Source organism: Uloborus diversus, chromosome 4 (assembly GCF_026930045.1).
Source record: "Uloborus diversus isolate 005 chromosome 4, Udiv.v.3.1, whole genome shotgun sequence".
Taxonomy (NCBI): domain Eukaryota; kingdom Metazoa; phylum Arthropoda; class Arachnida; order Araneae; family Uloboridae; genus Uloborus; species Uloborus diversus.
Window position 1 is genome coordinate 20,117,660 of NC_072734.1, and position 13,215 is coordinate 20,130,874.

The 13,215-nt window shown below is 33.6% G+C and overlaps 1 protein-coding gene across 3 annotated transcripts in view; it reads right to left on the reverse strand.

The window, feature by feature from the left end:
- Positions 1 to 2,298: 2,298 nt before the first annotated feature.
- Positions 2,299 to 13,215, reverse strand: part of LOC129219983 (ral GTPase-activating protein subunit beta-like) — a 91,278-nt gene continuing 80,361 nt past the window's right edge. For all 3 annotated transcript variants that reach the window (XM_054854307.1, XM_054854306.1, XM_054854305.1), the window contains 3 exons: positions 12,883 to 13,024; positions 9,397 to 9,513; positions 2,299 to 2,639 (listed from right to left, as the gene is read on the reverse strand). In XM_054854307.1, the coding sequence (XP_054710282.1) occupies positions 2,513 to 2,639; positions 9,397 to 9,513; positions 12,883 to 13,024 (386 nt within the window). In that variant the 3' untranslated portion in view covers positions 2,299 to 2,512. The remainder of the gene's footprint in view (positions 2,640 to 9,396; positions 9,514 to 12,882; positions 13,025 to 13,215) is intronic.

The following is a 13,215-nucleotide window of genomic DNA, read 5'->3' on the forward strand; positions in this document are numbered from 1 at the left end:
CTAAAATTCTGACCAAGGGTCACGGAGTGTTTTTTTGGTGAAAATGGCGACTCTCAAAAGAAAGCAGTTTTCTCTTAAAGAAAAGATGGCTATTATCGTAGAAGTGGATAATGGATTAAAGAAATCGGAGGCAGCGAAAAAGTACGGCATATCCCCGTCAACTTTATCTACGTTTTTAAAAGATCGAAAGAAAATTGAAGCACAATTGCAATCATCGTTGCTTGGACCGAGTCGGAAGCGAATGCGGCCAGCTCAATTTCAAGATGTTGACTCTGCTGTGTTTCAGTGGTTCCTGGATGTGCGAGCACGCAACATTCCCATCTACGGCCCACTGCTACGAGAGAAAGCTTGCCATTTTGCAGCAATGCTTGAAATGGAAAATTTTCAAGGAAGCATTGGTTGGTTGAATCGCTTCAGAGACAGATATGGTGCAGTTGCGAAAGTAATTTGCGGAGAAGCAAGTGATGCACCTGCCCAATCAATAAGTGAATGGAGGTCTGGCGAAATAGCCGCTTTAATAGAAAACTACAGTCCAGACAATGTGTTCAATGCAGATGAAGCTGGTATCTTATCAGCTTGAGCAGCAAAAAACATTGACATTTAAAGCAGATAAATGTGTCGGCGATAAATCTTCGAAGCAAAGATTAACAGCTCTCTTCTGCTGTAATAAATCAGGAACGGAGAAACGAAAAATTTTAATCATCGGTAAGTCAGCAAAGCTTCGATGTTTTAAAAACTGTCATTCTTTACCTTGCGAATACAGAGCAAATAAGAAATCTTGGATGACGCAAAGCCTTTTTAATGATTGGTTACTTAATTTCGACAAGGATATGAAAAAACAAAACAGAAAAGTACTCCTTCTTATCGATAATTGCACCCCCCACAATGATCTTCCTAATTTAGATTTTGTTCGTGTGGAGTACTTCCCGCCTAACTGCACCTCCGTTCTTCAACCACTTGATCAAGGCATTATCAGAGCTGTTAAGGCTCGCTACCGATCACTTTTGTTAAGGCACATTCTTTTGGGCATCGAAAATGACAGTGGAAGAAAGCCAAACGTCAAAGAACCCATAGAGATGATTGCTGGATCGTGGAACGAAATTAGCGAAAATACAATTGTCAATTGTTGGCGTCATGCGCAGCTATGCGAGGGAGATAAGAATTCCGTAGAAGCTGACTAATCCGATTTAAAGGATCTATGGAGTACTGTCAAGGCTCGTACTTCTGTCCCCGATGACGTCCGACTGGACGATTTTATAACAGCAGATGATGGTTTAATGACCTGTGCCGAAATTACTGACCAGGAAATCATCGATTCCATTAAAAACTCTAAATTAAATGGTGAACTAAGTGAAGAAAGTGAGAATGAAGATACAGCGTGTGCTGACCCAAACGTCACCGCAACTCAGGCAATTGAATTCCTTTCAAAAGTAAAGCAATTTGTTTCGTCTCAGAGCGATGTACCTGACTTAATTTTTTCCCACATTCATAAACTGGAATCTTTTGTAGTGTCCTCTGGGACGAAATCTCTCGTGCAAAAAAAAAAACAGATTTTTTGTAAAGACAACCGATAAATAAAAGGTCAGTGTTAAAAAATATTTTACTCTTTGTTTTTTCAGAATAAATAATGTGTTTGATAAAATTTGCGATCGTTAGTTACGATAAATATTGCAGATTTAATTATATTAGAGTACAGAGTTGCAAAATTAACGCTTTTACAAAAATAAAGAAAATTTTAAGTAAATTCTGTTACAACGAATATTTCGTTACAACGAAATATTTTGTCGGTCCCTCGGAGTTCGTTGTAACGGGATTTCACTGTATTTTTAATGATTTCGGTTATATCGTGCTTTCGGATATATCACGCTTTTTCTCTGTCCCCCGATAAGTGCGATATAATGAGGGGTTACTGTATTTTTATGGTCCATGTGGGGCTATAGGGGTAGCTTTTTATCAACGTAAAATCTCAAATTTCTGGGGAATAAAAAAATTCTAATTCCGCCTAGCACATGTGCTGGTCCACACGGATTGCCGTTGCTCAAATTATATGAAAGTTTTCTTACAGTTGTTTTGACACAAAAGGAAAATTATAAGAAGATGTGTGACTGGAAAAATCAAAGTTCATTTTGTTTGCGACACCCTAGTTTGCATGTATGTATACGTACAAAAGGATGTATGAATGTTTGTGTACATTAGTATGTACACATACGTACACAAGTATGTATGTATTTTTTATAAGTATATATGTATACGTACGTATGTATTTGTTTGACCAAGGTGTCACTTGTGCTAGGTATGTTAAAACTTATAGCTAATTTTATCATATCAATAAATGATACAACAAATATAACAAACAATAAATACTTTACATAAATTTGTTATGATTACAAACTATTCACCTTTACATGGCAAAAATTTTAAGAATTTGTAAATTACATGATCTCTTCAATTTGAAAGTTCTGGAATGCAAATTATCCAATTTTTGTGTAAATCCATCCATTAAAATGACTTATTAAATTTTGCTCAAAGAAGAGGGTTGGAATAAAGATGAAATAAATTCAGACTCTGATAACTTCTTGTGGTAACGATTGATTACTTCCTGAATCTTTAACTTTCTTCTCACATGTGGAGGCTGGCAGCTGCAATACATGAAAAGATTTTATTATTCATGCAGAATATATGCATTAAACACAAAGACATACTACAGTAGAAGACCATTATAACGCCGACCTATATAGTGCAATTCTCTATAAAACGCACAACTTTGCAGAAGTAAACAATAGGTTTTGGAAGCTTAAAAAAATCCCTCTGTTTTGCTTTGCAAGCATAAAAATGGTTAGGCAAATTAAATTTTGCAAGTTTTTCATCTTTCCACCTTAATGCAAAGCTTTTAAATTTAAAATTTGTACTCTTAGTAAACAGAAAATAGCAGATGGCTCTTGAAAATGCAGCTGTTATGCGAGCCATGAAGCTAGCAAAAGTGCAGGATAATGCACTTTCATTTGATTGTGAAACATATTTATTTGTGAATAACTAATTGTAATATTGGTGCTTTAATACTCATTGCAGATAAAACTCAATATAAAGTGCTAATATATAGATATGTTCTGAATGTTAGTTTCAAAATTTGTGAAATGATCTATATAATGCAAAAACCTGTATAACGCAAAAGCCCTGGTCCCAAGGTGTGCGTTATAACGGTCTTCTACTGTATTATAAAAATATGTGTATTAAGCTAATTATTACAATACTAGTCGCAAGTGGTTAATTATGCAGTTCACTTTTCAAGCCAAAATTGCCGCCGTCTGCAGCTGCTTAAAAAAGTTTTTTTTTGGCTGCATTTATCAATCTACATCTAAATATAATTTCTTTAAATCAAATATTTTCTATGTGTTTTACCGTACATCTATATATATATATATCTATTTGTATTTATCTGTATGATCTATGCATAACTACCTCCATATTTATAGATCTATACTTATCTCTATTAATTTTAACCTAACTGCTGATCCTATTCCCTAGGAAAAACCAAAATCATGCAGAAAACTATCATTTATTTAATTAAAATAGCACAAAAAGAAGGGTGTATCCGTGTGCCCTGTAGTATTCAAGAAAAGCTTTAGCACCGACGAAAGCCACTGCATGGCTGTGACAAAAAATCAAAACATTGCTAATAAAAACATAATAAATCTAAACGCACAACTTGGCAACAAGCAAAAAAAACAAAAGAAAAAAAAACCATCTTTTTTATTTATCTAGAATGTAATTTAAAAAAAAACTTAAAATAAAAAATTGTTACAAAAAAGAACTGCATAATAGAATGAAAACAAAAAAAGTTATAAGAAACATGCAATTTTTTTTATATTTTTTAAATTAAAAAATACAGATAGTAAGTAGTAATAAGTAATTCAAAAAAATATGGATTAACATTGTAGTGATTATGATTCGATTGCTTCAATATCTAATTGAAATCTATGCTGAGACGTCAGTGGCAGAAAAATTTCTGAAGAGGGCAAAATGTTTTCACAAGGTTTTTATACTTTTTGTGGGATGAGTTTAGCAAAAATACAAAATAAAGCTTTTCTCAAAAATTCATAAAAAATACAAAAATTAGTTTCCAAAAAATTTTTTTTCATCATGAATGAAATGAAATTTTTAACACTTGAATATAAAAATATTTCTGTGACACAATTAGTACAGGATCTGTGGGGCTAAATTTTTTCCGAAAATTACATAATAAGACTAGCTGACCCCGCCACGCGTTGCTGTGGCGAAGTAGTTGGATTAAAATATTCTTTTACACAATATTTTGATGGAATCTAATTAATATTTTTAGTAAAGCTTTAAAAAATCGAGCCAATTTTAAAACAAATGAGATTGATAATGTACATGTTAGGATTAACTAAGTAATTATTGAATTTAGTAAGTACTTACTAAAGTTTTAATGGTTAAAGCACTATACTTACGCTTAGTGAATTTTGCAAGTATGACTTCGGCCAAAAATAAAAGCAAAATAACTTGAAAGTGATAGTAAATATCGAAAATTATTTTAATATATCAGAACGTAGAAATTAAACATAAACCAACATACACTTTTAGAATGTACACTAAATCATATTCATCTCAATTTATCTATAGTTCGTAATCAATAACTTCTTTAAAAATACGTTAACTAAATTAAAAACATATAAAAATGAAATTTTATCAATGAGGTAGATAACATTGACTTAGAATTATTTTTTCTATTATTTGAAAACTGAAAATTATCTAAGCACTAAGTTGTGCACAATGATCTCGCTTAACCTGTCTTTTGCTAATACAAAAGCTATGATAGCTTTCCCATTTGTGTGTAGGGGGATGTATGGTTGCCCATAAGAGAAACATGTATGTTTCATGTCCAAACTGAAAGTAGACATTGTTTGGTCTTCAGCTCTATTTATGGTCCTTGTAAAAGCTAAACGAATTGGAAATTGAAGCCTTCCAAATGTGTTTGAAAATAATGACGCTATTAATGGATTACATGGCAACACAAACATTTCCCCAGTAAACTTTCCCGTCAAAATTGTTGACTTTTAATTAAGAAACGTGTACCGTTGCATAATCAAGATGGGTTTAAATTGGGAAAAAGAATAATTGGTGAACCAATTTTCAACAGGAAATCGTGTAATCGCATTCCTGGTGTATCCAGAGAATTTAAAAATTCCGTTAGAATGTTTATGGCTTTGTTTCCATCGAGAACTCTATAGCCTTGTTCAGTTTCAAAGGTCAGTAATGGCTCATTTTTCGCAATAATTGTAGCTAAGACAGCGTCATTGCACTGTTTTTTTCTCATTGCAAATCAGTGTTAACTAAGTTGGTGGCCAATTGATCTGGTGATCGCACACCATAATGGCTAAATAACGAATTTGAAAATAAAATGAGTAAATCTTCAATCAACATTAGAGCTTCATTATACATCTCTAGTGTAAATTCTAAATTTTGACATCGGTGTGCTTGTTTAACTCCATGGAGTATATGTTTAAGCATAAAATTTATATAGGATCCGCACAGAAATGATGATTGTGTTGCATATTATGTCATCAAAATTGTTTTAAACAGTTGACGAATACTGTTTCGTGTTATGTAAAACCTGCGCTAGAAAATGTCAACTTCCAATGACTGTGTGCGACCAATAAATACAATTTGCAACATGCATCGTAATAAGGATTAAACACTCGACAATTAAAGGTCTGCAAATATTCCTGTCTGTTCGGGAATGTTTACCGAAAACAAATGCAAAAAAAAATATTCACTTTGATTTGGATTCACAGTTTTGTTTTGGATGGAGTTTTGGTTCCAATGTCTTGGCTTTAATTATGCCAGAGATTGATGAATGTTGTATTCTTTGTTTACATGGCTTCCAGGATTTTCTGATTTTATTCAACACTGTCAAAACAATTAAGAATCGCCCTGAAAAATTATTGGCAGCGAATAGGCCCAATTTCTGCCAGTAACATTCTTTTCAAAAAGTAGGGACGTTTTCCAATTAAAGTCAGAAACCTTCCTAAAATTATCCTGAAATCTTTCTGAGAAATTCCGAAACCTCTCCGATTTTAAACAATAATTTCACTAAAACCTTCCAAGTTAACCTAAGTAACAAATGTAACTAAGTAACAAAGGCACAGTTTTCATCTCACCGAGAAAGTACCAAAATAATAATCCTAAACCATACCACTGCTAAGAAGGACTTGCAAGCATGCACAAAGAATTTCACTTGTTTGTTACTCTTGAAAAATTATGGAATCCAGCGACTCACTTGCTCCCATCGTTAGTTACGTCAATTTGGACGGGCCATGACGAAGGTATTAAAGTCAATTCATCACTAAAACTCATTAAAAATCCTAAAATCTTTTTGAAGAATTCAGTAATCTCCCTGGATAAACGCCAGTCGTGCTTCAGGACCCCCCCCCCCCCTCTGCAGAGAAAACTTAGGCAAGTTTAATACAAAAGCTCTACTTTTCCAAGAAAGCTCCAAAAGTATTACTGCAAGCACGATGAAAGGTAAGACAGAATTGCAAGCAAGTACCATGATACTTTCCCACCAGCGACTTCTGCAAAGCTACGGAACCCAGAGGCTCATTCACTCTCATGCCGAGCTTTGACACTATAGACGGAACGAATTCAGTCTGAAGCCGATACACTTAATAAACATACTCAGTTAATCTTTAAACTGGGAGTTAAAAATATTTTTCACAACAGTGAGAAATCTGCAATTAGGATATTTGTAGCAATTCAGGAAACGTTTTGACGCAGATACTTGATTTTCAAAGGATATTGTTGAGGACCCATGAAATCCCGACACGTTCCACGGAAATAATCAGTGACATTTCGTATTTTTTTACAGTTCATGTAAAATAGAGTGGGACACTGGTAAATAGTTTTAATTTTGAGAATCGGCCGAACACAATAGTTTTCTGACACAATGTAAAAAAAAAGTGTTTTTGGTGGTTGATGGCTCTTTGTGGAAAATATCTTCGGTAAAATATACTCGTTGGTCGTTTTCGAGATTTCGTTTCGTGCAGCAAGATGCTGGACAGAAGGGACTCTTTCATAATATGGCAAAATTAAACTATGCCAGATAGCTTCGTTGACTGCTAATATAATTTACTCATCTCTCATCGTGTTATTTCGTCATTTTTGTCCATATTTCGTACATCAAATGCGATCTACCTAGAACCTTTAATAACGTATTGGCAAAATGCACTTAATGGATTTCCTGGAACTGCAAAACTCGACATTCATATGAGCCTCATACTTTTTAATAGCAGTGGTGAGTATGGAACTACCCGCTGCTTATTACTTTCAATTTGCATTATAGAATTTGACATTTAGCTTGAAAAGTGTGGCCTCTATACTCCTCCTTTGTACGGCGATATTTTTAATAACCATTTATATCCGTAACATAGTATCATTTGTAAATTTTAATTAACTTAAGAATAAAATTTTTGAGGATGAATCATTTTACAGTGCCATCTAGTAAGAATTTACAGAACCAAACAATCAACACACATTATTAATGTATAATAAACATTTTATTAGCAATAAAAAATTATGAAAACCATCCTATCTTTTAAGTTGAACCAAATTACAGATACGTATGAAATTTGATAAAATTGGGTTCAGTAGTTTCGGAGTTTACCCCGAACAAACATCGTGACACGAGATTTTTATATATATAGATAATGAATATTTTTTTTCTGATTAATTTATCAAAAATTAAGCTATGAGATCACAATGTCGACAAAAATTTCACCTGTATACCAAACTTCATCTTTTTAAACTTTACTATTTTCTCAGGAAGAGCGCCATACACACAACAATGTCCCATTATATTTTATTACAGTATATTCTTCACAATCTCCAATCCCACACTCCTCCCCCACAGTCCACCTTTCTCCTCCGTGTAGTGACCGGAGCAGAATAGTCCCAACGTAGTCCATGCGTGTCGTAAAAGGCTACTAAAATGGATACCCAATCTAAGGAGTGAGGCACCGTGCTGATGGATGGATGGCATCTGGGTTGTATGATGTCTAAACGGTCCCCTCGAGGAACCGGGCGAAACCTCGTAACTTGCCTTGCATTCGTACAGGGTGGTTGTACGGGTGTTGACCTTTTACCACCGCCCAGTTCCCAGCTCCTTTGGAGCTGGATACTGGCTTGAAAGAGTGAACTAGCAACCTTGCTGCTGGAGGAGGTGAAGGGTGCAGGTCTGCAACCCACCAACTGGTGAGAGGGCATATCTGCAACCCACCAACAAGTGAGGGGGCATATCTGCAACCCACTGACACTGCAGTAGGGGGGCAGGAGGCACTCATTTATGCACAAAAATGCAACAGGCACAAGCAGGAGAGGGGAGGCTGTTACAGAACGCGAAAGCCACTGGGCCAGCCATTCTCGAGAAGGTAGGAGAAACCAAACGTCATCGATCAGAGGTTTCAACTCCTCCCCCTGCACAAACTGCTGCATCTCAAAGAGTAAGGACTGGCCAACCACAGTCCTATGCTCAAGCAGTGCATATGTTTCAGTTGGCTGTTGTGAGAGAAACTTTCCCGTCTGAGAGGTTATCTTGCGATGACATTGAACATATTCAGCTTGTCTTTCTAAGGAGGACAGATCTGATTCTCTGAGGATCACATGCCGAAAATGCAGTAGGCTTCTTAACAAAAATAGTATAAGATGCGCCTTTCGTACGCTTTTGGTCTGGACTTTACACCTCAAAGCGGCATCTTGCTATAATGGGTGTCAGTAATGATCCAATTTGCAGAGGTTACCTCTTTAAGGAGGAAACTATTATTCACACCCTGTGTGATTGTAAAGTGTTTTCTACCTACAAGTTTGAACACCTTGGTCATCATTTACTTGTACCATGCAAGATTTATGATATTCCTATTAGGTGTTTGCTGAATTCTGCTTCAGCTACTGATCTGTTTCAAGACTTCTGTTTGGGGACTAGTACAATAGGCCTCTGGTCGCAGTCCTTGGTTTGGTTGAGCCCCCCTTTCATTCATTTCATTTCATACTCCTTTCTCTCTTTTTTTAAATTAGTGAGGTATCACAGTATCATTGGTTACCCTAATGAGCAAGCTTATGTCTGAAGATCTTAAGACTGTACAAAATCAATACTGTTGTGTAAATCACAAATTTACACCTTTTAAATTTGACTTACTACATGTTTTTTTCACAACATATTTAATTTATATGTAATTAGAAGGGTAGTCACTGCACCAGATGGTACCACTGCTTAGAATGTCACTGAATCAAGAACCAGACTTTTATTTATTTTATTTTTTTGTAATAGACTATTAACTTGAGAATAAATTTTTGTTCTCATTCGAATGAAGAATGAGCACATACCTGTCTGCATCCAACCTCTTTCTTCTGAGCATGTTCAAAGCTGTTTGCCTCACCAAAGTTCCTAATGTTCTGCGGCTCACAACCATGCCATCAACTAATGGCAATGCTATTGACATCCTATATATTGAAGAAAAAAATTTTTTTTTTATCAAAACTAATACTATTGGTTAATATATATGTATGAAAAAATGTAATGAAACAGAGTCAATTATATTACAAGCACTTTATATCTATTTAACGTTTGAATTATGCAGGGATGTGCCTGCTGCGCCAATCGCCGATCCTGCACCAAACTGCTCCAAAAGACCACCAAATGAACTTTTCTATGCCAAAACTACAATTTTGCATTTAATGTTGTAGTTCCTTCAGCATATTTGGCAGTTTTGGCAGAATGTCATCAAATTTATGCATTTGGAGCTTGTTTTTACTATTTTTTGGCTTAGTCCCGATTTTTTGCGCATTTCAAAATCTGATTGCATCCGCTTTTGAAAAACACGATCGTTTTAATTTTTTATGTGGTTTTGATCCTTTGACTAGAAAAATTTTGCACTGATCATTATTTTTAACCTTTGTTATTTTTTGTTTTCAGTATATGAGGATTTGTAAATTCGCCTTCTTGCCATGCCCACTCGAAAATGTCAATCCAATTGCATCCAAATTGATTTAAGGGAATGCCATCTGTAAAAATTAATATTGTTCACCAGTTTTTAATCTTGGGTTTCTTAGGATTTTAGGACAGAAAATTTATCTCTAGTTTTGGTTGGAGACACTAAAGATAGAAAAATCTGAGAATTCTAATGCTCTAGTAATGAATATGCAGACATTTCAAGTTTCTCAGATTCAGACATTTTTTCCATATTCTTAGTCTGTCTTAAAATCTTTATTTATTTATTTCTTTTTTCATATTTTTTTCACGTGTATTTTAAAATTCCTTTTCTGTGACATCATTTCTCAAAATCTTATTTTTTCATTGTAATATCATTATTAATTTTGCGATTAAATATCAAACAGTTAAAAATAAAAGGTCTTAATGTTGCCTTTGCTTGATCTACAGATTTGTTAATCAAGTAGTTCAGTATATAAACATATATGCCAAAACAATAATAATAATAATAAATAAATAAATAATATAAAATAATAATAATAAGGTCAAATATAAATGAATAACTTAAACATACCAAAAAAAAAAAAAAAATCTAATAGCTCTTTAAAACTCACTTGTAACTTGTTGAGGTCAAGTTTTTAAATTCAACCATTCTTTTGTGCTTTTTGAATATGTTACATAAAAGCAAACAAATTTTAAAAATAGGTATCAAAACACTCTTAAATGTGCACTAAAGCAGTGATGTATTAAGCAAAGTGTATGGGTGAACTAAATTTAAATCAAAAGAAGTGTAAGAAAAAAGTAAAGCAGGACAGGACTTGTCTTTTGTGAAAAATATTCGACAAAAAAAATTTAAAACTTTCAATTTGTAGTAGTAGTTATGGTGTTTTTGTATCCTTAATATCCCTCTTTATTATTTTATCATGTCACATGTATTTCTGTGTGTGAAATATACATAGTTTCTCTAAATTGATGCAAAATTTAAATTTTTGCTGCTGCAAGCTGCTTCAAATTGGCAGTTTTACTGCTCCAGGTTGCTCCAAATTCATCGTTTTATTGCTCCAAACTCACCATTTTCCTGCTCCAAACTCACCATTTTCCTGCTCCCAAGATTACTTCAAAAGCGAGTTTTGGTCAACACATCCCTGAATTATGTTTTTAGTCTCATTACAAATATAGTATACTCTTGATATCACTAACCTTGATATGACGAAAAATTATTCAACCCCTTGATTTTGCATGTATATATCTAATGTCATTTTTCATTCTTATGTCGAATAAGTTTTAATCAAAACCTTTATATCGAATATTTTTCAAAGTTAAACATAATTTTCCAGAAAAACTGCAGTTTATTGTCTCAAAGCAGCTCAAGGAAAGTTTTTAAAAAAATTTCACACCCTTCATCATTTCTCTCAGGGGTTAGGAATGAGTCGGAGAAGCGTATCTACTGTCAGTCTCATTCTAGAGTCCGGGGGTGTCAGAAAATTTAAGTCCTGAGAAGCCCAAAAACCTACCTAAAACTTTACCCCCTCCCCCTTCTCACGCTATGTTGTTGGACCTTTTGACCTTATTTCCACCTCCTTTAAAAAGATGAGATGAACCAAAACCCCTTTAGAGACACAGGGCAATCCTTTGTCCAACTTCTTTTGTTCCGGGGGTGCTTGAAACTCATTTCAAACAGTTCTGCAACTTAGTAATCCAAATCGTTGAAAAGTTTAGTCGTGGTAAACCACTACATTCTGCTACTTCACTAGAAGTTGGTTTTTATTCTTTTTTCCCTTTTATTTTTGGCTTGTTTAAAAAATTAAAATTTTCGTTATTGTATTAAGACTTTTCAACTTTCATTACACGTTTCCACTTATGTTTAACTATTGTGACTAATTTTTAGAATAATACTTTATTATAATTATGACCTTGTTATCTCAAAAACTACTTTTTTATTTATTTTTTTTATTGTCCCTTCGACTTCGTGATATTGAGAGTATACTGTACTATAAAATAATAATAACTAAGAAATTAACAATATATTCTTCACTTTTTATCCCTTTCTAAATATTTTTTTAACTGTATCTACTGCACTAGTAATAAAGTTCGACCACAGAAATGAGGCGCCTGTTAATCATTTCAGAAACAGGTCTACTCCTTAAAATGCGTAGAGAAGGAGGAAAGGAGATGTGCCATATTTACGAGTTTAGTGACATTTTGGTGATATGGATGTATTTTTTGAACAAGTTTTATAAAATAAGGAAATAATTCCAATTTTGTCATATTAGATTTAAACAGCAAAGAAGAACTGTTAAAACAACTCAAGATAGCAGAGAAAAGTAACACACTGTTAACAAACTGATTATCAGAAAAGAGATGACTGTGTGTGAAATACTCGAAATTTAGTGTCTGCAACATTTATTTCATTACATTATAATTTATTTTAATTGAGTTTGCGGTAAATAAATTCATCCTGAGTGGGGTGTATTTATTGTTTGCCAATAGAAATTTGTTGATTTTTCTTATTATTATGAAGAATAATGTATACCATTTTGATGATCAAAACAAGATTTTTAGAATCAGTTGAATTAATAAAAAATAAATGGTTTTGAAATAAAGTGTGCTACGTGCAAACTCCTGATAGCCAAGCTTTATTAAGTCACAAGTAAAAGTTTGCATTGGGCACAGTGCCCTTTATGTGAGTACGTAGTAATATTTAAGTTGTTTGGGCTGCCCCCACAGTCAAGTGCAAATGGTTGAAGAAACTAATATCTCATTGAAAGTCGTCAACTTTATCTATAAATAACGTTTAATGTGTTTAAAGGGGGGAATAAATCATTAGCAGATTTTTTTTAAAGGATAAATAAGTTAAATATTAAAAAATGATGAAAACTTACTTGCCAGCTGGGCCTTGCAATTTTATTTGAAATAAGCCACTTTGTAATGGATGTACAAATATGACGAACAAGTCTTTCTCTGAAGTACGCTGAATAAAATTTGGAGGTTCTAATCCTGTACTTAGTAGAGGCAATATATCCACTAAATCAGGTAAAACAAAAATCTATGAAGCAAACTTATAGTTTCAGTAAATATTAGTAGTAAACTGAAATGTCTAATTTTCAGTTATCAAGAGCTTATTAACATTTTTGCTTAAAAAACATAAAAACAAACTTGGTAATGAAAAAAAAACTTATTTTATGCGAAAATGTTTCATTTCAGACATTAGTTTG